This window comes from Diadema antillarum, unplaced genomic scaffold (assembly GCF_040938485.1).
Source record: "Diadema antillarum isolate AM-2024a unplaced genomic scaffold, OU_Dant_1.0 seq00000577_RagTag, whole genome shotgun sequence".
NCBI classification, from domain to species: domain Eukaryota; kingdom Metazoa; phylum Echinodermata; class Echinoidea; order Diadematoida; family Diadematidae; genus Diadema; species Diadema antillarum.
The window spans coordinates 281668-307983 of record NW_027271512.1 but is presented as its reverse complement, the minus strand read 5'-3'; the positions used below and the strand labels follow the sequence as shown (position 1 = coordinate 307983).

The following is a 26316-nucleotide window of genomic DNA, read 5'->3' as shown; positions in this document are numbered from 1 at the left end:
AGTACTATCCTGATTATCAGAAAACCAGGTATAATGGCAGAACAGTGACAGGAATTATACACATTTTGATGACAAAACTGTAAATAAGTGGTCAGCATTTTCAGTATTTGACATTTTTGTCTAGCAGACATTTCTTGAAAATGGAATGAAAGCATGGCGCTGTATGTGGGTGAAACAGATTCTTTCTATGTGATTGTTACAATCCCTATGCCAGACATACATATTTATTTTGAGCTCATTATTGCACTCCATTTTTCAACAGCTGATGCCCAACCAAGAGTACTACAGGATCTCTGCAGGGTTCACATACGTAAGCACCTGCGAAAGATCGTAGAGAAGGAAAACCCCCGCAAGCCACGCATCACCCGTCGGCCACCGCCCCGGGCCTCTCCGCCCCGACTCATGCAGAACTGCATCATGATCCGCAGCGTCAACAACATGCTGGAGCTGGCGGGAGAACTGATGCTCGACGGGGAGGAAGAGGAGGAGGAGGAGGGGGAGCAGGAGGACCCCATGGAGGAAGGCGGAGATGCCGTCGAGGGGCGCAGTCCTTGGAGTCGCCGCCAGGACCGGCCCCGCAGGGAGGGAGAGGAGGATGAGGGGGAGGACTTCCGCAGCAGGAACCGTGCCCGCTTCGAGCGCTTCATGACAAATGCCGCCATCTTCACGCGCCACATGGGCAGCCGACGGGAGACGGATGAGGCATCCTCGCACGACGCAGACGATGAGAGAGAGGTTGTCAGGGGAAACGGTCGCCAGGTGAGGTCGCGAAATCACAAGGATAAGGAGCCCGACAGCGAGGAGGGCTCCAGTCGAGATGCCAGGAGCAAAAATGGGGCGAAAGCAGAAGCTCAAGATGCAGAGGATAGTGATGACAACAGTGATAGGGGCGAGCACAGAGGACCGGGGACATGGGGGTTCAGCTTCAAACGCGCCTTCAAGAATTCCTTCCCAAAGGAGCGCAAGAGACAGCACAATCGCAGGAGCGAGAGTGAGCCAATAGAAAAGCAGGCCGGCAAGTCGATAGACGTTGATGAGGATGAAGAGGAGGAGGAAGCTTTCAATCTTCCGGAGGAGGGCCCCAAGAATGGCAAGAGCGGGAATGGTCTCCAAAAATCTTCCGCAACAGCGGGTAAAGGGAGCAGCTCCAAGCTGCCAGCATCAGACTCTCAGGATGAGATGGAGGATGACTCCGATGTGAAAAAGTCTTCCATGGAGGATGCCCCGTTGTCTGTCGAAGACAATAAGATGGATGCCACAGATGCTGATGAGGCCAGAAACAATGAGGATGATGATGATGATGATGATGATGATAAGGAGGAGGAGGAGGAGGAGGAGGAGGATGGCTTCATTAGCAGCGCTTCATCCAGCAGTGGCATTTCGGATGAGGGCATCTTCCAGCGCCTGAAGCGGGAGAAGGAGGAGGAAGAGGAGGCCAAAAATAAAGATGCGCCAATCAAACCCACCCACCTGTCCAGGAAGATAATGCAGCTGCCCCTCCCCCGGGCCCTCGTCACTTACCTGCTGTACAACCGAGATATTGCTCAGGAGGAGTGAAAGAAGACGCCACATGCTGTTTTAGAGCATGTGGGACCACAAGCATCTTTTCCAGCTCATGCCCACATAGAGGGAATGGGTTGATGCTGTAGTGATGTCATGAGCTAGCTGTTGGGTCAGAAAACAGACATCAAAATAGGCTGTTCACATCACATCTGTACAGCTCTTGAGTGTATACACACACGTACACACATGCAAGCAATCGATGTCTCCTCACTTTAGTACATTGGCAGGTTTCCTGTCTGTTTGTCACGAGTAAAACTTGAGGACCCCTTTTCACATTGAGTATCAGCATGCAATCATTTTAACATATTCTAGTGACCGATTGTAATGCAGCATGCAATCAAAAGAACGTATACTAGTGACCAATTGTAATGCAGCATGCAATCAATTGAACGTATACTAGTGACTGATTGCAATGCAGCATGTAATCAATTGAATGTATACTAGTGACTGATTGTAATGCAGTATGCAATCAATTGAACGTATACTAGTGACTGATTGTAATGCAGTATGCAATCGATTGAACTTGTACTAGTGACCGATTGTAATGCGCCATACGATCAATTGAATGTATACTAGTGACTGAGTGTAATGCAGCATGCAATCAGTTGAACGTACAATTGACTGATCGTAATGCAACATGCTGTCAGTTGAACGTATACCAGAGACAGATTGTTGTGCATCAGAGTATGAATGAGGCTCTTTTCTCCAGTTGGTCTCTTTTTCTTTTCTCCTACATCCTCTTGAGTGAAACAGTGTTCTACTAAAAAAATTAGAATATGGGGAAAAGAAAATATGGTAAAAATTGTGGTCATGCAGACTTTTGCAACCATACAAGGGACATAGCTGTCCAGGTTAGGGCTCACCAGGTGTATCTTCGTATGTGAAGAATTTTCCTTCACAGTTTAATGCCTGTAATAGTGTTCAAGCATGAGAAACTACACATTGCAAATAAATTTTCTTTTGCCAGTATTTCTTTTACGTAATGCTACATTATGTTAATGTATTCGGTTTTTTTTTTTATTTAACAAGTCTCAAGCTGCTGTATAGTATTTGATGACATATCTGTATGTACACATGAAATCGCTGACGGTGGTTGTACTGCAACAGACAGCAGTGGTGATGTTTGAAGGTGGGCTATAAAAGAGAATTCATCCCCCAAACAGCGGAAGTTCTTCTGAATAAAGGCAATGAAATACAATAACAGACCTAGAAATGGTTGACAGAGAGTGGACTATTACTCCTAAAGTTGCAGCTATTTGAATGTCTGTATGCCGTCTGAAAATAGCTTCATTTATCATTTGGCTGTGACGTACATGTGTAGCTTGTGTGCCCTCTGAAATTGCTTGTTTTAATATAAGGGCCTAAAAGTAGAAATTTTGCAGGATTAGCAAGAAAGAGTGACTTCTACTGGAAGATTAATATCTTCGATATAATTTTGGGTAGATAAAGAAGAAAGTGCTTCTTTCTAAAAAACAGAAAATTAATGAAATACCACATGTGCAACAACTAATGTTAAAGACATTATTTATGATGGTAGATTTTCACAGATAATCATTTAATTCCATGTTTAAAATCTTGCTGATTCTTCAACAGTAACTTTTTTCACATTCATTACTTGAAAAACAAAACAAACAGAATTACCACCCCATACCTTTTTCACTGTCTTCATTTCAAAGAACTTTGTTTTGTTTTTCTTTCTTTTTTTTTTGAAAGGGATGAAGCGGTATGTATTGTCCTAGACAAGAGCCACATGCACACTGGCAGCTGATCATCTCAGTTTGCAGGTTTCATTGAGCAAAAGAATAATTTAAGCAGTATTAAAACTCCAGTGCCCTTGATCAGTGACAAGTGTAGAGCTACAATAGTGTATATTCCTGTACCAGCACTTTGTGGCTGGCTTTTTGATTGAGAACGGTGGGAAAATGAACTACCCAGTACTGACTCTGACCACCCCCTCCCCCATTTCTTTTCTTCTTCTTCTTCTTCTTCTTCTTCTTATTTATTTATTTTTTTTGTGGTGTGCCTAACAAATGATTAACTCTTCATGTGCCACATTCGCATGCGCAACTTAGTCGATGGCTTGCCAAGTTTACATATTTTGCTCAAACACACAACCCCACCCAAACCGATCAATAAATCACGAAATGCTACAGTATAAGGACAGATTCACTCCGTATTCCATTCCTCACATACAGCTCATGTTGCGTGATGATTAAATTGCGGTGTTCCATGGGGGTTTTGGAGTTGATTCTAATTTTCTGTTGTGTCTGCAAAAGTCAGAATATTGTAGCTACTGGCCATTTGCAAGAGAAATAATCATACAGCTGAAGCTCGTGTCATTAAATTTACATCACAGCAAAGCTTGGAATTTTCTCTACAACCTTGCACATTGCATGTCTAGCATAAAATGTTTCTATAAAACGTTACATGGCTTTCAAAAACAATGTTTTCAAAAGTGTCCATATGTTGTGGTCTCAGAATGATATGGCACACAGGAGGTGTACAACATTGTACACAATGGCACACATAGATTTAAAGAATGATTTTGTAAAAAGTGATGTTATGCTCAATTTCAATACCCTCCACCGTAGTCAAGGGCTACACACATTTGGTATAGATTGGAAACCATGTGCCCTGACCCTCACACACTCTAATCATGCATGGTGTGTTATTCTGACTGTGTAACTTGTCATTCCTCAGTCACTGCTGTTAAAGTGCTCTTATGCACACTGAATGTAGTGAATTTGTGCCAAAGTGATAATTTATTTCATGTGTTTCGGTTTGTGTTTTTGGATGTGGAGATTGCGTTGATAACAGGAATATGGCATTATTTAAGTATTTTGCACATCAAATCAAACTGTGGCATTACATTTGAATGTTGGGAGTGGGCACTGATTTTAAGATTTTGTCATTAGCAACACCACTTGTGTTCTGAAGATTGTATTGTGTGTAGAAATTTTTGAGCTACACTCAGATGCATTGGGGAGGTACTTTGACTTGATGAGGAAAGTGTATATTGTGCGAGAAATGCAGAAATGTGCAAAACGTCTCGACCAGTTTGAGTTTTTGCATACTCCCATGTCTCTGAGTCTGGATTGTGTTACATAGTGGCAGCAAAACGGAACTTTTTTTCTTCTTCTTTACTCCTAGTACTATTCTGGTCCCGTGTAGTTGAGTTTTTGGAAGTTTTTGTATGCTATAGCCATGAAGTGTGATGATATTACACCCCCCCCCCCCTCTTCCAAGATGTAGACTTTGATGACTGTAGTGAGCAAGGAACACTAGACACACATTTATTTCTTGTTGGTGTTCACACCACATTAGAGGCATTTAATTGAATACCCAACAACACACAATTACAGGTAGGATTTTCACGTCACCCATACCCAACGGTATGACCCTGCAGTCAGTGTGGGGCATTGTTTAGAAGTGACTCCTGCTTCCTTCCTAGGAGTGCATACCAAACTATGTTTCACAAGCAGCCTGATTTTAGAGGTACACTAAACTTTGTGCTCTTGAGTAACACCCATATATTACAATTCTTGATATTTTTGTATAAAAGATTGAAAGAAAAAAATGTAAATTCTATGTGTTCTGTATAGTCTTAAAGTGAAAAAAAGAAGAAGATTGATATGAGGATGAAATCTATGATGTGTGAGATTTTGGTATAGTATATTTATTTAAAGGTGACGATAGAAAATGAATGGACTGGATGTAAATAAGTATGACATATCTTATATTTCACTTGCAATAATGACATGATCCCTTGGTGTTGAGTCCATAGTTCTGTACCCCTAGCACAAGTCCCCCCTCCCCCAAGTTTTATATTAATTTAAAGTAACAAGTCTGCTAGACATGGCACATTTGTAGTTGTTAAGGTTAATTGATTACTGGAGGAGACATCGTCGCAACTCGTGTGACTCAGAAAACCAATGAATGGCTTTTTTTCTCTCACCAAGAAGGCAAATGTCACGGAGATGTCTGAGTTGTCGCAAATCAAGGTGGCAGCTTGTTCGCCTGAAAGTTGCAGGGGTGTCACTGGATGACTACGGCAGTCGCGGGGACCTCTCCGTGACGTCTTCTCAGATGCGGGGAGATGTCTCCACGAAATCTCCACAGCATGGCTGGTAGGTTGCTATAGGTCTTTGCGAGATTGCGGAGACGTCTTTTGAGAAGTTGGGAACAAAATCAGTCTCAGGACGTGGCTGGAGGTGTTGGATGGAGACATCACTGAGGCACGAGTTGCCTCCTAGACTGTAGGCCAATGAGATGATACCCACTATTGTCTTCTTACTCTTTTGATGTATCTTCATGTGTTATTGGCACACATAGGTTGTAGTAAACTATCTTTGTACTGCTTTGTTCTCCATGAAGAGAGTCGATCCTCATATAAGTTACACAGATTTCCTGCCCCGATTGGTGATATAACATATGTAAATAATGTCATTCTCCGTACTGGAAAGCTTTATTTGTCAGTGTAGGGGCCAACCACAGTATTTTTCTCTTCTTTTTTTTTTTCCAATTCATGGTAAAATTTTGCTCGTCTGTGATAGGCAGGAGAGGATGCAAGTACACTGTACTGGGAAAGATAATGCAAGTCCAGTTCGAAGTGAAAGTGGTCTTGTGCTATTTGGGGGTTTGGATTTGATGTGAGCTTTCTGTATATTTAGAGCAGGGAAAGGGTATTCTCTTTAAACACATTGTGCATATTTGCTTCATTTTACTTGATGATATTTTAGTTTGAAATAATTTAAGTATTTACAATATCTGCGTTCATTGCAGCTTGCAGTTGTGACAGTCTCATCCTGGTTGAGTGTGGTTAATGTCCATGTATAATGCAGTTTGTGTTCTGGAGTTGTGTATTAAAAGCTGATCTGTTTGACAGACTTACCAGCCATAGGATTAGCGGTACATGTGTGACTCATGATATAAGGGGTTAGAGGTCACTGACTGTAGCCTTGCTTCAAGATGTCACACACAAGCACACAATATTAAAGTCTTGTGCATGTAATTCCCCTCCATCCACATCTCTGTGTTTTCTTTCCTGATGTTCTCTGTTTTTCTCTCCTGCAGTGAAATATTCAGTGCGTCGTTTTCCTCTGTCTTGCATTCCCAGATATCTTTATAAAGGGATGATATAGTTTTGGTTGAGATGGGGCTTCAGGGCCCTGTTTTATGAAGAGTTATAATTGATTATATGGTCGATTTCTATCATAAGTCTGGCAGCCTGTGTGTTAAGGAAATTCATCATCGATTATGTCTTTTGATAAAATGGGGCCCAGGTTTCCCACTTTTTTGTGAGTGTAATGAGAAACATCTGATGAAAAATGAAAAAGCATATAATTCCAAGGGAAAGTCAAAGTTTATTTTTACAAAAATGGTTTTGAAATGCTGAGAAATCCAAAACAAAGTGATCTTAATAAAAAGATGGGACCCACCTTTTATAAGGATTGCTTTGTTTTACTTTGTTTCTGGATATCTCAGCCATTTCAAAACTGATTTTCATCAAATAAACTTTGAATTCTAAGTATCTCGCAAAAAGTTAAAAGCTGAATCCTCACCTCAGCCAGTACTATACCATCCTTTTAAGGCCTATTTTATGAAGGCGTGTGGAGTTATTGTAAGTTCCCATAATTTCAGTTCATTTGGTAGCACCCTTAAGTCCTCACAACTAACTGGTCGTTTTATGGCTGTTGCCATGGTGACACACTCATTCCAGCTTTCATTGGCTGCGAAAACTCTTCAAGGAAATGCGCTTCTGAAATCGGTCTCTGTGTAAAGTCAATCTTTAATTACATTTCATTGGTCGCATTCTTTCCTGTGTACACATATTATTGCACCTTGCCTCTGTTCTCCAAAAGGCAAGTTCCTATACCAATTCACCAGTTTGATCATTGTTTTATCAATTCTTTCAGCCCCTTATTGGATTACTAAAGCATGAGCATGAGCCTATACCACATTTGAAGAGGAAGTGCAGTACAAAGCATGCTTTTTTGAAGTATATGACAAGGTTATTTTGATGTGATAATATGATTTCAGACAATCTAATATCATCAAGAAGAAAAAGCTAAGTATGAAAAAAGTAGCTGTAAAATATATTGAGACAACACCAAGAAAATTACTTGTTGACACATGATTTATGTTTTGTTTTGTTTGTAAGTTTGTTTGGTGAAAGTACAGAGAATATATATACTGTATTTTAAAGTTTTCATCTTGGCAGCAAGAAAGTGAATTTGCATCAGAAGAGCATTCGCGTCTTTGAATTTGTGGCTTTGTCTATTTGAAAATACATTGTACCATTGATTTTCCTTCTTAAAATGTAGGCTCAAGTGAAAACTTCTGTTCCATTTTTAAAGATTATGATGTACAATGTTGTAGTGTTATGAGCCCAGTCAAATTTTGTTGTGAAATTTCCTTCATTTTTCATTTACATTTTGATGTATTGCTGTGCAGTAATGAGGGAAGAAGTAAGCGAGAATTTTTCTCATCCCTACTCTGGCTTCTGCCTTTCTCCTAATATTGTGTTTTCAAGAGTTGTTTGCCATCCTTTTCAAGTCTCATTCAATAACTTTTCAGTCTTATGGCAAAGGAAATTAAAGATCTGAAACTTTGTATGGACATATTAAATGGAAAATGCATTTAAAGCTTGTGAATTCTGAGAAGTTGCATTCTGCTCAATATCTTACTTCACAGGCTGCCATCATCCCCCCCCCCCCCAAAAAAAAAAAAAAAAAAAAACCAAACATTCATCATAACTTTGTGAGCATGCAGTACTGTACTTGTTTGCAGCGGACAGGAGTCCCACCAAGTGAGGAATGTTACAATAAGCCTTTATCCGTCCCAAGTCCATATTTAATTGTGTATCACTTGACTTTACAGAAGGTATGAAATATCTAGTTCAGTGTAATAGCCTCTTCTGTTCCTTTGCTTGTATTCTGGTAGAGCGCCACTGTATCACTTAAACTTGGAAAGTTTGTTTTATTTATTTTTTTTCTGGGGGGGGGGTGTTTTTTTGTTAATTTGTGATGAAGAATCATTTGATTTAAGTGACGAAGGAAGGATCATTGATAACTTCCGTTTTACTCTGTTTTGTCCTTATTTTTTCTTTTGCTGAGCTTGTTTTTACTTGATTGTATCCAAGGACTAATCAAGATTGCTGATTATGCTTGTGTATATTAGCACCTCCTACTGCTCATGCTTTGTATGGACAAGTTAAGGAGTAGTTTTAAGAAATAAAAAACAATAAAGTGGTTGTTGGTCACAGTTTTTTGTTGTTGTTTTGGTTTTTTATCATGCAGTGATACAAGATGCATTTCTTGTAAAGATAAAAGTTGAATGTTCTTTGAAGAAAACAAAAATAAGGTAAAGGTTGCAGGTCATACCACAAGTGTGATAACAAATAAGATATTGGATGCTCATCAACATGTAGAACACAGAATGAAGAAATACTGAAAGGAAGACTAAAGTAATGTGCCTAGAACCTTCAATATACCATCTAGGAAACTCCCTTTTTTACTAACTTTCTTGAAGTTATGATATATCCTTGTGAGTCTCCTGTGTTATCAGAAGTGGCCTATTTATAAGCATATTCACAACTGTGTACATATATCTTTCTAGTTAAGACATTCATTTGATATATTAAGTGGAATGTTCTTGTTTTTCCCTTAAATTATGTAAATTATTATAAATTTATATATCATGTAATGACATAAACTATGAGCCATGTGTTTACATGTTCAAAAAAAAAGAAGATATTTCTGTGTAGATAAAAATATGTTCATAATGGAAAGATATTTCTGTAAGTTGTTCTTCTTTTCCGTTTGATTTGACAATGGAAATGACAAAAGCTCATTAAATATCTAAGAAAGAATAAAAGGGCTTTGCTTTTCCATCATTTGTTGTCTTTTAGCCTTATGACCAGGATGGAATGGAATGTTAGGAAACATGTCCTATTCATGTTCCTAGCCTCAAATATGAGTATAGCCCAATTCAGAATAAAGTGTAAGAAAGTTAGATACATGTACAATCATGTACATGCATGGGAAATTTTGTCACCTGACAGCACATCAATATATATATATATATATATATATATATATATATATATATATATATATATATATATATATATATATACACTGTATATATATATACAGCAAAAAAAGAAAGAAAGTAAACACTTTCTAAGTTCATACTTCCTCATATTCGACTGAAAAAGTAATGTATTTGCCAAGTGTGGGTATATAATATACATTTATATATTAGATAGGTGGATAGAGGAATACACACGTACACATGCAGTATACGCATGCCTACAGAAAAAAGTAAGAGATTTCCATGTATTGTGATTAAAACTACAGTACAGTGTATATGCACGTACCAACCAAAGAACTACTCGTAACCTGAATCTCATGGAAATCAATTATAGGGATCTTTGTAAAAGGTCCAATCAATTCTCTACAACACCCACCGTGGTTATTTTACAGAACCTCAAGTCCATATTGTGCACCGTCTAGTTAAAGGGGAAATCCAGTCAAAAAAATAAATTAGTCTGATAAAAAAAAAGAGCAAAATCTTACGAGTTCAATGATGAAAATATGACTGAAATTGGACGAAAAATAAGGAAGTTATGAAACTTCGAAGTTTTGCTAATTTCTGCAAAACAGTTCTTGTACAGTGGATATGAATATGCAAATGAGTGAGCTGACCATGTCATAACCTTACAAATTTTCATTGATTGTATACAAAAAATGATGAAAATTCAATGTTTCTGTCATTGAAGTCTGAAACATGTTTTTCCTGGTTGAATAACTTCAGAATAGTGATCAGTTAGATATATCAGGATTTGAGCCTCGGGCATAATTGCATTTGAATGAAAAACTGGAAATTTCACAATTTTATGTACAAACTATATGGCAAGTTGTGAGGAGATGACATGCTCACTTTGCCATTTGCGTATTCATATTGACCATTCAAGAACCATTTTCTAAAAATTAGTGAAACTTCAAAATATCATAACTTTCTTATTTTTCACCCGATTTTGATCAAAATTTAAGTGTTGAACTCGTAATATTTCACTCTTGCTTTAATATCAGACTAACTTATATTTTGACTGGATTTCCCCTTTAGCATTATGTTCCCATGCAAAAATGAACTAGAAAAGCACTTTGAGAGCGCAGACCTTCGCCAAGCAGCTCATTTCAACCCATGACATGCAATCTAAAAGTCTCCCTGATTTGATTCCCAATGATGAAGAAGTGTTTCTGTTGTGTCTGCAGTAGAGTCTACCTTATCAGTAGCACACTGCACGCTGTGTGCGCGTATGCACACCTAAAATACAATATCAACAGTTCGAAAACTTGTTCGTTAGCCCTATTTGCCAATGATAGCCCATGCAAATTTTCTTTAAGTATCCTGGTTATCCGGTTGTCTGGATCACTACCAAAATTTAACCATCTGTTCCTTGTGTCATTATCAACTTTTCCAATTAGTTTCACCCAAATCTGTTGACAACATTTTTAATCATTTTGCAGACAGCCAGACAAACAGACAGACGAACAGACAGACAGACGCCAGCAAAAACATAACCCCCTTGGTGGAGGTAATAAAGTGAAAAATGCAGCATGAATACATGTACATTATTTCCTTGTCACACACATCATTACCTCACTACTGCAGCCTGCCTTGGGGATACTGTAAAAGTGGATATTTTCGCATAAGTAATTTTTCACACTCGGCCTGGTAGGATGAATTCTGTGTGTTTTAATTCCACGGAATCAAGACATCAACTACAAAACCTTATGGCTTGCAAAAATATTTTGCGTGCTTTACTAAGTTTTCGCGCTAGCTTCTGGTTGCGCAATAATGTCTACACCGCAAAAATGTCCACTTTTACAATACAGCTGCACACACATTTCTGTTTTGTTAGCCAACCACTTGTAAACGCAAAGCAAGAATCCAACTGGCAAATGTCATTTGTATCATGGTCGATTTATTAAAACTTCACAAGTATTGCATGCCTAGCTTGAATGTATTACATAAAAAAAACGAGAGAGGAAAAAAAAAAAGTCAACAGAGAAAATAGTTCTGGTTGACAACAAGAACAAATGAAATTGTATCTGATAAATAACCAACACATTCAGATGTTGCTAGTCTACATCTCAGACACCACTGAAAATACGTCATGACACTGACACAAATCCACTTTATTTTATTTTCTTTTAAAATTAAATAGTAGCACAAAATATATGCAATAGTTTTGTACAAGAACATATCAATTGTTTGACTAAATCAAACATGTTCATACGACTACAGTCTTGTCAAGACAGTACTTTTTCAAAGATTTCATTGCCAACGTTTTTCCCTGTTTTATTTGCCTTACATTTTTCCAAATCACTGGAATCTATTTGAGAGCAATGCATCTCCACAAATATACCAAATAATTCAACGAGAAAGAAGAAAGAAAAAAAAATGTCTATGACAGATGAACTACAGTTTGTCCTGTATATCAAGAGCGAAACAAAACATTTCAAATGCACTGACTTGTCTGAATTCTACGACAAATAAGCCGCAATCTGTGTCTTCACCTCAATGAACTATGTACACTCTGAACAAGACAGAAACCTTTTGTTTGAGGATATTTCTCTGCAAGAAAACTCCCCTCCACTGCCATACGCTCTGCCACTGATACTTTTTTCAGTTTGCCATTCCTGGTCCATTCTCTTTGAAAGAAGTACAAACATCAAAATCCACTCCCCGATTTTCCTCGATAAAAATAAGCTTTGCAGAAAAATAAAGACCTCTTCCCACTCCAGAACTCAACATAGCTGGTTTTGGTCATTTCGATTTTGCATGCGTGTGTGTTCTCCATTTTTGTTTTTCTAAATCAATTTTATCGTTGACACTCAAATTCAAACACCCACACCCACACACCCACACCCAGACAAACACACTCATATACACAAGCACACTCAAAGCCCTACAAAACTTTTGTCCAATGAATGTCAATAGAACAGCACACGCAGTATTGCACTTCGCCCTAACATTTTTCAATTATTTTATTTTTTCGACAGTAAAACTTTCACATGCTGTACAGCTTCTATGCTGCAAATAACAGTTATCAACTCTTCATGAAATGATGAAATGATTTAACAGTACTTTTCTCTTCACATTCACGTACTACAATAAATAGCTAGCTGAATAACAGAGAAAAAACAGAAATCAAGAAGATAGCATTCAACTGCCGCTGGCAAAGTTCTACACATTGGAGAGCAGCTTATAAAAAAAAGTATGAATAAAATTAAACAAAATAATGATAATATTGAATCAAATAAAACTTCTACATCCTGAGATTTCCTTTCTTTTCAAAAGGAAAAAAGTTTCCTTGCAAACACTGTGACAAACACACTTGTCCACATTATACGCTACAGAATACATCTCAGAAAGTGGAAGCTACTCTTGGATAACAAGCTACATCCTATTTCTTGCTTTTACTGCTGAAAGAGGGGACAAAACCACTGAAATCTGCAATGAATATTCCTTCTAACGTCCACTGTCTGTCAGTTGATCTGGAGTAGTGTCTGTCAGAGCAGCGGTGCGGTGTGCCAAAATCCGTCCCGATATCATAATCAGGAAACATAAAATTCTGTGATTCCATTCACTCTCATTCTATTTGGCTTGAATTTTCACAAAAATGTCTTCTAGTGCCAGCACTTATCTTAATTTCTAGCATGATAAAATAAATACAGGCCAAATAAATAATAGAAATCTTCCAAGTTAGCGAAATTGGTCAACAAAATCATAAATACCTGGAAAAACAGGAAAACCATGCAAGTAAATGCCTGCAAAGCCCATCTCCTAGCAGGACACTTTTACTAGCTACTTGAATAATCTGTTCAAGGGATTCCCTGTAATTCATGTTCAAAATTGTGTGCAGCGCAGGATTTGTTTTGTTCAAGTTTTTCAGGTTGAAGGAAAATGAGACGTAGAGCTGTATGTAAAAATACTGTAAAAGATATTCATAATGACTTTTTTAACAACAAAAAAAAAATCAGAAATTGATGAACAGACCATTGACAGAGATTGACTTGGTTCTTGTCACAATCCCATCAGCTACTGCACACATTTAATACAAACAAGGAGATACTGAGCTCCCCTAGTACCTCCTTGATACAAGAGAAGCAGATAAAACCATGATCATCCATGCCATCACAGAGCAATGCATTTAAAAGAGAAAGAGATTTTGTGTTTGTCCACCACTCAAGTTTATAAGTTTTTCTTTCCCCTAACATGCTTGAAAACCAAATAAATGTCACAGACTTAAATAAACAGAAATAATCGGACACATTCTGGCAGATAAAGGTACATATGAAGAGAAAGAGAATTTTTGTTGGATTTTTTTCCCACTTGGCATTAGTCAAATTCTTCTAGAGCTTCATAAGTACACACAACGCATTCAGCAGATTACATTTTGTACCTCAACAAAATAATTATTAAATCTCTCCTATAAAGAGACTGAAACAAAGTCCAAATGTTAGACAAATAATGGCACCAATTTTGCACATATCCCTCCGTTGCCTTACCCCGCAGAACGCAAGAATCATGTCGGCACAAACATTCAACACGAAAAGAAACACACAACATGTCAGGTACTTTATCGCCACAACGAATAAAATATGTGAGGAAACTGGACTGAGAATGGGTGGTATCATTAGACACAGTTAATATAACTTGGCACTTGCACTAATCTCAGTGATGGAACTTGAGAATGTAATCATAATCTGCTTTCCTTAGAATTTGGACAGCTCACACTTTCAGCCTTAGATTCTGTAAAGAGAAGACCTCTCCGACTCTCAGTTCATTGGGCTTATGAGATAGTAAGCGGGGCATTACAGTCATATTATTTCATTACATCTCTGCCATGATGAGAAGAGTAAAGGCTATTTGCAGCCAAACATTTCCTTTTTCCATGTAAACCCAAATTACACTCATTGCATTCAGGGGGCTTTGAAGGCAGAACTATCCTGGTGTTTGACTTTGTATCATCTGGTGGATATTCAACACCCCACTTGTACCAGACAGGTTAAATGATTTTATACAAAATGGGCCCCATATCACATTCACCTTTTTCTCACTGGTAAAAAGACTTGCTCCATGGGTTTCAAATTGTGGTGAATTATTCAATTTAAGTTGCCTGTAGATAGTAAGCCCATCTTGTTCACAAAGATCAGGAATGATACATTTACAATTTTTCCAGCATTCAACATGTGGCCTCGATGATAGGGTTCCCCTACATAACAAGTTTAACAAAAGAAAAACACAAGTCACACACTGTAAACATATTGCCTTTTTTTTTCTCAAACTGTAACCAAAGGCTCCTTTCTCTCAAAACACGATCATAACTAAATCTTCTTAAATTTGGCTTGGGCCCATTCTTATCTCAAAAGAAAGAAAAAAAAGTGATGGAATGCCTCTAACATGAACAGAAAAATATGACAACCCTGTGAAGTTTATACACAAAGGCCGAAATTCACAAAAGTCGTTTTAAGTTCAGCCCATGGACAATGCAAATTTCATCTGCGTATTTTAAAGTGTGTCTGACAGATCACATACGGCACCAGACATCCAATGCAGGTCGATACGTGGGTGTGAAAGGTACGCCAATCTTGCGCTTGTTTAGTCTTTAGTCTTGATTTGAGCCACGGACTGGATTTTAACTACTGGTACCTTTGTGAATTTGGGCCAAAAAGTATGAAGCTGTTTGAGCACTAGGGTCATGCCATTTGACACCTCATAGAGAGTACATTGTATTTCACTCCCTATACAGCAAGCTTTGATCCAAGTATGACGTACAGTGAGGTCTTTACTTTATTTTTTATTTTTTGTTTGTTGCCCTGGTTTTTACTCATTTATGGGGAAGGGGGTGGTTAGCCATTCAAAAGTATAACATGAATGCTGTACTTACATCAAATTTTTCCAATCTAATACTAACAGTGCACTGAACTCAGAAACTAAGAAACAACACTGTATTATTTGAGGTTGTTCTATGTGATTTGATTATTGAAATGTGAAGCTGAAAAGCAAATGTTTGTTCTCATAAGGATTGAAAAAGCAAAAAAAAAAAAGAAGAAGAGAATATCACTCTCCCTCTAATCATTCATAACTTCGCTTGACAAAACTATTGCTGAAGAATATCATAAAGCTTAGAAGTCGGTGAATCTTAAAATATTTCAAACATATAGTAGCTTTTTCCTACAAATTTTGCCCTCTATGAAACTTAATGCACAAAAAAAGGGAGAAAATGCGACATAATCTGCCTCACAAATGTTATATTTCAATACTGAAAACATACAATCACAGCAACATCTTGCTGCATTGTCAAAACTTGTTTTTTTCTCCTTGTGACCACCTTTTTATCAGTCTCAGAAAAAAAGTAAATATTTCCAGATACCTTCAGCGAAAAATACTTCATGTAGTACAAAAAAACATGAATAGTACTTCTCAACAGACTTCTAAGGTAAAGGCCAGATAACTGACATGATAATAGCCATGGTTCCCAATAAATCAAAGAAAACACAACTTTTCCCTACATAGTACTTTGACAAGAACCTATTTCATTGCATTTGTCGGTCATCTTGCATCCATGTATCTACAAAACGTTTGTCAATAAATAAGAAGTTGACATGCGATTAAACTGTACACACAATCTCATCTTGCTGATGAATTTTCAGTGAATACCTTGACCACATTTGCAAATTTGGCTGACGAGCTGACTAAGAAAAAAAAAAATCCACTGCATATATCAAACAGCGCCCTCACTCTTCTGATTCATATGAATTTCAAGGAGTTTTGAGGTACCACTGAAATACTGCTAATTATTGAAATGGTCAAGAAAAACAATGATTTATAAATCACATTCCACTGAATTTGAATAGTGTCAATGAGTTGTGGCTACTAATGAATTGTACGCAAATGAGATAAATTTTCACGGCTGCAGTGCAAACTGCACTGTTACTGGAGGATTGATAAAATCAGTTCGACTGTGATGACGTCTACAGAACAATCGCCAACTTATTCACAGAAAGTCACCACTGACGTGACGCTATGACTCACGTTTCTTTCCCACCGCTCGATGCCCAATCACTTGCTAGCTGCGTACTGCAGATGCTCACAAAACTGATTGCATGCGTGACATGGTGAGTTCTCACATAGTTCACGTGAAGTAGAGCAATCACCAAGTCACAATGCTTACCCATGTAGATCTAATGGTGTATGGCTTCATGTTTGAGAATGTACACAAAACTTAGTGTAGTTTACCATTGATTCCACACCTCACTTGAGAGTAATCTGTGTACCTTAAAGTTTCTTTTCTTTATCTTTTTAAAAATGACCTGAATTATGTCACGGAGAAACAAAGGCATAAAAGAGAAAAATGATTAATTCGTCCAGTATGACCTGAAATCAGCTTGAGAACAACAAGATTATATTTTTGGGGTCAATTCATGGTTCCCATGCCCCTCCTTGGGTTACATAGTACTCGTGCATTAGGTTCAGGTCTGCTGACATTGCAATGCTTGCGGCCCTGTTGCTGTATGGTTTGTTTGTACAAATCAAAGACTCTAGAATCAAATACAAACTGGCTTATGACCAATCAGCGTTCAGCATTTCAGACTCGGCTTTGATTTTTACATTTCTTCATGTATTGAGCACTCTGCACTGTGAGAATGCATGACTTTGATTGTACTGCTTTCAGAAATGCATCACAGCCATGAAAAATCAAGAGAATGATGCATTAGTACATGTACCTGCTTAGGTATGTGAGAGGTATGATGATCGGTGATAATCCAGTATGTCCCCAAGGTCCTCAAAAATGAATTTAATAATCCTCCAGAAGCATTGTCATTGCCTCGATCAAGGTACTTTCCTTTCAACCTGCCTGTCAGTTTCACTGAGAGCACAAAGAGATATGTCCAATTCAGGCCTACACGCTACGCTATGTTCAATAAATAAAGCCTGTGACTCCTTGAAGGAGACTACAGGCAAACCTATTTACATTGGAATATAACCAGGGTCCTACAGATGTGTCCTTGTCGACCCCCGGAGCGGAGTGGTGTCATCCACATATCAGTTCAGGACTGACTTGACTACTGAGAGCAAGACTGTCCATTGTGTCTTGACAGGGGTGGTCAAACTACCTGTGGAAGGTGGACAATGATGGTGCATAATGAATCATCCGACAGCTGGCCCGACAACCTAACAGACGGTCTTCTGCAGCTTGGCCTAGCTCCTCATGACACTGGGACCACATTGGTCCGCACCACCCCAGGCGTGGAGATCGGCTCTTCTACGTGCTGCGAGTGGATGCTTCCATTTCCCATTGAGGGGGGTGTAAGGTCCACTGGTTGGGGAGGAGGTGTTAGTGGCGTACCGTCTGACGACAATGGCGCCTCCAGACGCGGTGAGGATGACGCTAGGGATGGCGGCGGGGTCGCTGTCTGGAACGACGACGCCACGACCATCATGCCGCCGTTCATGGTCGGCACGTGGTCCTTGGCGTCGTTGTCCAGTTCCTTCAGGCTGGCCAAGAACTGTTCCATCCGCTCGTAGCTGGGGCCCAGAAGGCTGGCCTCCCGGGCCCCGCCGCTGTTCATGGCCACGCTCTTGACGTCAGAGAGGTGGCGGATGAGGGTGCTGCGGAGACCGTCCAGCTGGCCGGTCAGCGAGCGGTGCTTCTCCTCCATGGCACGGTGCTCCTGCTCCGCATGCCGCAACTTGGTCTCCATGGTAGCGATTTGCGTCTTCAGCCGCCGCATCTGGGCTTCCATCTGGTTGTTGCTGGACTGAAGCTCGTTGATCTCGATGTCAAGGTTCCATAACTCCTCATCATTCTGCACGCCTGGATTGTTAGAGCACAGTCATAAAGAGCAGACAAGGAAATCAAGTGCACTGCAGGCTAAGATATTTCTTCATCATGAGAAAGTTAAAAAACAAAAAGCAGAATAAGCAGAGTTTATAGATAAAAGACTAAAGACTGAAGGTAAGTCTGCTCAGGTATATTCTCTATTATCTTGGCTGAGCTTACTAAGCACCACAGGTTAATCACAATAAGCTAAATCAATGCTTTAGTCCTGCCTTAAGTGTTTTATGATGTAAAAGTATTAATCAGGAATATGCAATCTTTTTCTGTAATGGATACATGTAGTTCCAGAACATTAAAAGTGCTGATAGCCAAGGCCAAAGGAGCCTTGGCAGCAAAAGTGGCTATTGACTATTAACAAAGTACCATAATGAAAAGTGACAAAAGTTATCAACTCGGAATTATTCTTTCAATAGTCCATGCAGTCCCAGTCATTCAAGGTCATGGAAAAACTCAGATGGCAATTGGCCGTATCATCAAAAGCTGGGTCATGTTTGAGAGACATGGGCACATACCTTTAACATTTTTGTGAGAGAGGGATGTGATGTCCTCCCCGTTGAGCCGGGCCTTCTTCATGGCCTGGGCAGCCAGCGGGCACCCTGATAGGCTTCTGTGGTCAGGTAACACCCCACTGACGTGCCCCGCCCCCTCACATCCTGGGGTGGGGCAGCTGGACACAAGGGAAGAAGAGAGGAAGAGAGAGATTGAGATGGTCATACTACAACAACTACCTTGGCGTTCATAATCAATCAAAACGATACTCATACGTGACCCTCTACAACAAAAGGATCCTAAAGTCGCTGACGGCTGAGCTGAGAAAATCGAGTTTGAAGTCACATCATCAAAATTGGTCAAAACAATCAGATTTCTAGTTTTGGCATAATTTTGTAGTCTCATGTTTTGTCTATCATCTGCCGAAATTTCGAAGCTTAATGATCAAACGAAAGGCAAGAAATTAGCGTTTTTCTGGGCCATGATTTTCCGACTTTCAATGTAACAGAAACATGTCCGAAGATTTGGATTTATCGCCGCAACTAGACTCCGCCCCTAGCAACGAGGGAGTGATCTTATTGGTCAGTGCATGGCATCCTGATTACTGATTGGCCGTGCGTAGACCGCTGGCGCTAAGCTTGAATGAACATCGCTGAGGTCGCTAGGAGCATACCTTCCATTGTCAAGCTGAGAAAACTGTCTCGCCTCCCCTTGATCATGTTAGCGTCGGAAGGAAAACTTTCAAGGCGTTTTTCTCGGAACTCTGATTTCCTCAACCACTTGACACGCGCTAATAAAATCATCGATATCTCCGCAACCGAGTACTTTTATGAGCTGTGTTATATATGAAATTAAAGTAGAAGAGTAAGGGAATAATGTCATGTCATTTTCAGAAAATTGCCATCCCCCGATTTTCAGTTCCGTTTGTTGTAGCGGGTCATATATTTTGTTGTTTGAGAGGTCTAAATCAAGTATAACTTCTATGATCTCATTGCTTTTCTTTAATATACAAGTGCAAAAATATTCCACTTGTGTGAAAAGCAGCATACATGGCACATAGCTCCATTGGAAAGTCCACTTTAGATGGAAATGTGATACTTTTATACGCTGAATGCTTGGACCTGTTGGCAGACTTGTATTTATGTCACATGTTCCAGCTCTGAGTTCGAATCCCGCCAAGTGCTTATGTCCTTGGACAAGATGATTTTACCCACCATGTCCCTCTCGACCAGGTGTATATCAAATGGGAACCTGGCCATGCTAGGGTAATAATGACGGAAGGGCCCTCTGGTAAAACAGTGTCAACACTGTAGAGGCTACCCTGGGTAAAAATACTAAGTTATCATCATTGTAATCTTTTATCATTATTATATGTTGCTTTACCCTACACAACTGCTTCTTTCCGTTAGTGTTGGAATGATTCAGATAATATAAATCACTGCAGCAGCAGTGGATGACTACATACTTTTTGTATGTCGATAAATCTACCATCTCCAACCTGGGATATTACCAACTTTAGCTTCCTGAACCAGGAAATCTCGTTTTATAATTGGTCACTGCGGTTCTCACTGTCTCTCTACACAGGGAGAGGTATGTTGTATGTTTGAAATCAAACCAGTCTAAACTGCATAGCTCTACTACACTCCAGTCACATCTCATACCTTGGTCCCTCCTCTTCAATGACAGGGTTCATACTGCCAGCCATCATGTTGGGCTTCAGGAGGGCTAGAGGCAGCACCGGGTCCGAGATGGGCACCATGGGTCCGCCATTGGTGGTGCCCACGGGGCCGGTCTCCTTGCACCCGTTCTCACGCGGTGCAGTCTGCATGGGACCCTGGTAGCCTGCCATGATGGCCCGCGGACAGCCCGAGGCGCTGCGGTGTGAGGCGTACTTGCCCGTGACGTGACCGGAGCCATCGCAGCCGGGAATGGGACATCTGGGAGAAGTGAAGGCCCAAGAAGATGGAAAGATGGTTGAATAGTTAGGAAACACTCCCTCTGCAGATGAGGAGCTGCAGGTGAACAAACGAACCTCCAACTCTAATTGCTGAGGACATGGCTTTATATCACTTGCCAAGCATTTTGACATGCCATCTCGGTGTGAGGGTAATTGAGATCCCGTCACTCCAGGGGCCTGTTTCATGAAGAGTTGTGATTGATCTTATGCTCGATTTATTGAGCGCAACTCGTTGAATCGAACGTAAGTTCAATATTGAGCATAAATCCTGTTTCATAAAGACACTTATGCTTGATTTCAAGAAAACTGGAGTGTAACTTTCAGTAGATTGAGCGTTACTTGCGATCAATTGCAAAGTTGTTTATGGAACGCAATTTGCGATTGATTGCAATTGCCCCAGGGATGGTATCTGTCAAGTTTGGTAACAATCAATCATGGGATTTTAAAGAAGTTGAAAATGTCAGAAGTTTATGCACAACGCAAGACTGAAAATGAATGATTACAATTGCTCACTTGAGCCTTAGAATGTACCTTGGTCCCTCTTCTTCAATGACCGGGTTCAGGTTTAGGCTCAGGTGAGGAGATAAGTCTATCATTTTCCAGCATACTTTCTCCCCATGACTTTATAGTGATCTCAAAAGCTATGACAGCACTAATATTTACAGCAAAGCAGTACAGACTACCTGGTGGTGTTCAAACTTGTCCAAACAAAAGAAAACAATAAAATCAAATTACCACTGACCTGTAGGGGAAAAAAAAAACACACCAAAAGCCGCCGGCCAGCCATTACTCACTTTATGAGCCCATCCCCATCCTCTTCCCCTTCCTTCTTGGGCGATGTGTAGCTCTTCTTCTTGGCTCGTGGGCACCCAGACAGGCTGCGGTGAGAGGAGTAGTTACCAGTAGCGTGACCCGACCCGTCGCATCCGGGGGTAGGGCACCTAGACGCAAAACGGGATGGAATATGGTTGTGGGCTAATTACTCTTCAATACTTTGGTTTGTTTTTGTGGTCTCTATAGGGACTTGAAGAGAGAGGCATATGTAATTGATGAGAATGAGAAAGAAAAACAAAAAATGTGTGCATGTATGATCTACAGCATATACTTGTATGCATGTTTCACTCTGACTTAATTATTCCTTTAGTGCGTGATCAAGTATGTGCAAAAAGATCACATGGTATTTACACAGGCTTTCAATAGCTGTGCCAAATGTGCTAATGTTACCCTTGCCATTGGCTTTCTGCAATGGCCATACACAAAGAAGTTGTAATATGCCAGTCCCAATGTGTATGTGCAGGTATAGATTTACACATGCCTACAAATGTATATACATTAAAGTTCTTTCAGTGACAACAAAAATATTGAAAACCCTTAAGAATTGGACATTATGTAATCAATTCAAAGGATCTTTTATTGGTTTATGTTGAAAAAATACTTGTAAGTAACCAGGGCCGAGTATCAGACTCATTTTTTATCAATTTATGCATTTCATGTTTCTTCTTCCCTTAAGATTTATTTTTTTTCATTGAAGACACATCGATTTGTAGTCACTAGAGTGACATTCCTGTGAGATGATTTATGTGTGTTGGTATCCATTCAATCAGTAGTTTTTCTTAATAATGATGGTGATGTTTCACGTGATATGTCTCCATAATCAGTAGTGGTCTTAACTTAAGATCCTCTGAAATCCCTCAACCCAACAAATCTTTCATCTTTAATACCTGATTATGTTATAAGAACTTGAATATCACTGAAAAGCTTTAAGATCATTAAATTGGTCACAAGTGAATCAAATTACATATCTTTGACTGAAACAAAAATACTGAATTAAAAACCCCGGTAGCATGGGAAAACATGGGTGGTCTGAATGAATCGGTCTTCATTTGCTGGCCAGTGGGGGTACGTTCAAAACCACAAATAGCACCCTTCAGCCACGCACCAGCGAATATGTGCATTGAGGCGTACGCTCATCATTAACAGAGACTCCAGTCAAGATTTTTTGGCAGTGTGTGCATTTACATAGAGATAAGTGATAAAGCTGTACACAATTTGTAACAGGGATTATCGAATATATCCGAACCGGCCCCATCTTACCACTCCATGAATCCACAGGCTAAGGGGGTCTTTAACCCATTGAGGACAACTCAGGCAGGTGTCTATGGGAAATGTGTGTTGTAGCAAAATCAGTCCGTCCTCAACGGGTTAAGATACATACAATCTATTTACATAATGACACAAAATATCATGACCACCATCAAATATAATCCAGAAAAGAAGAGATGTGACAGAGTGAGCAAAAGGGAGAATACCTGCTGGCTGAAAATAGGGCAAAATTTTGTCTTTGGTGAGACATTTGATAAGGATGGTAGTCATTATGGTAAAATAGACATAGACAAAAACAACAACAGATGACTTGCAGACACCAGAAATGCACACCCAAATGATTTATTAAGTATGAATAATCATTATGGAATGGAAACATGACAATGGGAAGGCGACATGAGATACTGTAAGAATGGAAATTTTCATGTAATTTATCACGCTCAGTTGGAAAAAAAAAATATTGAATATCACATGTTTTTAATTCTGTGGAATCAAAGACATAAACCATGATTGCATAGATGGTTCTAATTATAAGCATGAATGTTCCCAAAAATGTCATTTTTGTACTTTGTCTAGCTTCACATCGCGCGAAATCTATGAAACTTTCCACTTTTACAGTCGTGCAAAATGAAAAGCAGAGGTGGAAGGATTTAAATTAGAATTAGATTAAAATGATGAAGGAACATGCAGGGCTGATTTAATGATTCAGGTTTCTACTACTAAAAAAACAAAACAGTTTTAGTGCAGGCAAAGTATTCGCTAAAATAAGAGTATTCTTGGAACTTTTTAGACCTATTAAATGGCTTTTCCACAAAAGGCGCATCACAGAAATTCCTCAGAGAAACTTACTTTAAATCTTGCGTTCCTGGGATAAAAGCAGACTTATCTGCCATCGGACAACCGGACAAGCTGGGAACATGGGTAAGGGGGAAAAAAAGCAATTCAAAAAAAAAAAAGGAAAAAAAGGAAAAGGGATTTTAATGTAAGCATTCAAGACATTCAAATGCATTCAACGTCAACTGAAATATAAGGGGAAAAATTGAGTAAACAGATTTGGATGCAACTTTGTCAATAAATATCGTGCCATGCCACACATTCTTGCAGTGGGGGGTAAAAAACAAAACAAAACAGGAAGCATTTACAACTTGGGTTGTGCAGAGCTTTCTCTAATAATTTGTGTAACTGAAAACCACGGAAGAATTTCTGATGGATTTTTTTTTTTGGACCTTACAAGATTGCAGAGAAATATTCCTGTAATTTATGGGAAAGTGTGCAGTTTAGCTCACAGAAATGTTGATTTCTTTTAAAGATTCTTGAAGATACCTCTCACAGAATAAATCAGGTACCACTTTCTGCAATGGGTTATGTGAAAGGTCTTCCACATTAGCAGTAACATACAACATTTGCGTGAATGTTACACTCTTTGTTTTATGAAACAAATCTCTGTGGATTTTGATGGCTATGAACTTCAAGTTGGTAACAACAAATGGTGAATTTTGGAATGATTGAATTTATAGGGAGTGTTTAAAGGACGGTCGAGAGATTCCACAAGTGGATGAATACAGACAAAATGCTAGAACTCTTAACATCAAAATGGGTGGCAAATGCAAATGTGATTACAGATTGACAGTGATTGATAGTCACTGATCATCGTAGCAGGAGGATAAACGAGGAGCCACTGACACTGCAAATCATGTGTGAACGTGGAAGACGAAAAATGTACAGGAGTCGTATAGAGTATAGCACGACACGATTCGAGGTGAAATCAAACGGGGGCAAAGTACTTTTAAATGATGGGGACAACAACTCGCAGCCATTCTCGACTGACCGCATTTCTGACGAGGATACTTACGCAACAGGACTGATGATGGGTTAGTTGTTAATGATGCCATTGGAATTCAAGATTGTGTGTTTTTTTTTTTCCCCCACAGGAGGTAAGAGAAAAGATGACGTGGGATCTCATGAAATATACATTTGTTAGTTTGCCCAGGGCAGGAAAGTAGCTTAGGTCTGGATAAGCTTGAACACTGCTCCAACTATTTACGTTACTTCATCAATATTCTCCGAAACCAAAATAGAGGTAACAATGAAGGCACACACAAAAAGAATTCCATTTCTTTCAAAACATGTACATAAGGGTGTAATATTTGGTCTTGTAACACCTGCCACCACAAAGACAATGGAAGCAAAAATAGCTACATAATCAAAAGACCTTAATATAAATATACCCTGGTTGGGGGAGAAACAGAAAAGTTCCTGTAATGTTCTACCAACTTGTCTTTACTTCAGGAAATTCATAATGATTAAACAATTAGAACTCCAGGTAATGCTAATATTTTGGCATTACAGACAACATTTTAAAATGCAACATTTTCCCAACTAAAAAACCTCTTGATCATCCCAAGTGAATATCATTCAAATTCACAGAAGACGTACATGCACAAATAACATTCTCAAGGTCCCATGATCATAATGGGTCCTTTCTTTCAGATAATAAAACAATGAATTTTTATCGGTTAGCAGTAAAACACTAACACTCACTCACACAACATTCACATTTGGAAAATCAATTCCCTACCCTCTCTTTTTTTTCTTCTGAAATTTGTTACTTTACCTGGTAGTCATTCTTTGCTTTGAAGCATTTTTAAGTGTCTTTGAAAAAAAAAAAACTGCATGAAATTTTGCCTCACATGACTGATGGTTTCATAATCAAATATGCATCCCATTAAAGTGCATGTATCACAGGAACAGCTAATGACTCTGGCAACACGATTACTAATTATTCTAAAAAGCTTTCAACAACAGGTTTTGATTATGTTGGAAAACACAAATCATCTATTTGTTTGCCTAACTCAAGTTTAATCAATGATATTTGTTGACAAATGTCTTCATCTTTCCTTTACAACATACTTCCCTTACTCTGCGATGTGGTAATCTCAAAATAAAACCCTGTTAAAAACAGCAAAAGGCTTATTTGGTAACTTTGTTTCGGGTGGTTGCCCACAACAAAGGAAAGAAAACCACAGTCTTTGAACAAGCACTGAAAATCCGCATTGGCCAAAAATCGAATCATGGAAAGAAAATATGAATCATTTCCCGAATTTTACTTTCTCCAAGACTTAAATCTATCCTCCTCTCTATTAGGCCAACTTGTTCTTTAAGTTGTGTATGTCCCTTTAAGACGGACCAATAAACCAACCTCCTGTGGGATGAATAGTTGCCCGTGATATGACCCGATCCATCGCATCCAACAGTGGGACAGCTTGGGTGGAAAGAGATTCATAAT

At 39.2% G+C, this 26316-nt stretch overlaps 2 protein-coding genes across 3 annotated transcripts in view; one reads left to right on the top strand and one right to left on the bottom strand.

Moving 5' to 3' along the window:
* LOC139735414 (uncharacterized) overlaps positions 1-4544 on the top strand; it is a 41091-nt gene extending 36547 nt beyond the window's left edge. For both annotated transcript variants that reach the window (XM_071646165.1, XM_071646166.1), the window contains exon 7: positions 263-4544. In XM_071646165.1, the coding sequence (XP_071502266.1) occupies positions 263-1557 (1295 nt within the window). In that variant the 3' untranslated portion in view covers positions 1558-4544. The remainder of the gene's footprint in view (positions 1-262) is intronic.
* Positions 4545-17849: 13305 nt separating this feature from the next.
* The window catches only part of LOC139735421 (uncharacterized), a 139467-nt gene continuing 131000 nt past the window's right edge, over positions 17850-26316 (bottom strand). Inside the window, exons 15-20 of the mRNA XM_071646174.1 lie at positions 24883-24891; positions 23880-23939; positions 21722-21868; positions 20632-20907; positions 18994-19148; positions 17850-18457 (exon numbers count right to left, since the gene is read on the bottom strand). Coding sequence (XP_071502275.1) covers positions 17850-18457; positions 18994-19148; positions 20632-20907; positions 21722-21868; positions 23880-23939; positions 24883-24891 — 1255 coding nt within the window. The remainder of the gene's footprint in view (positions 18458-18993; positions 19149-20631; positions 20908-21721; positions 21869-23879; positions 23940-24882; positions 24892-26316) is intronic.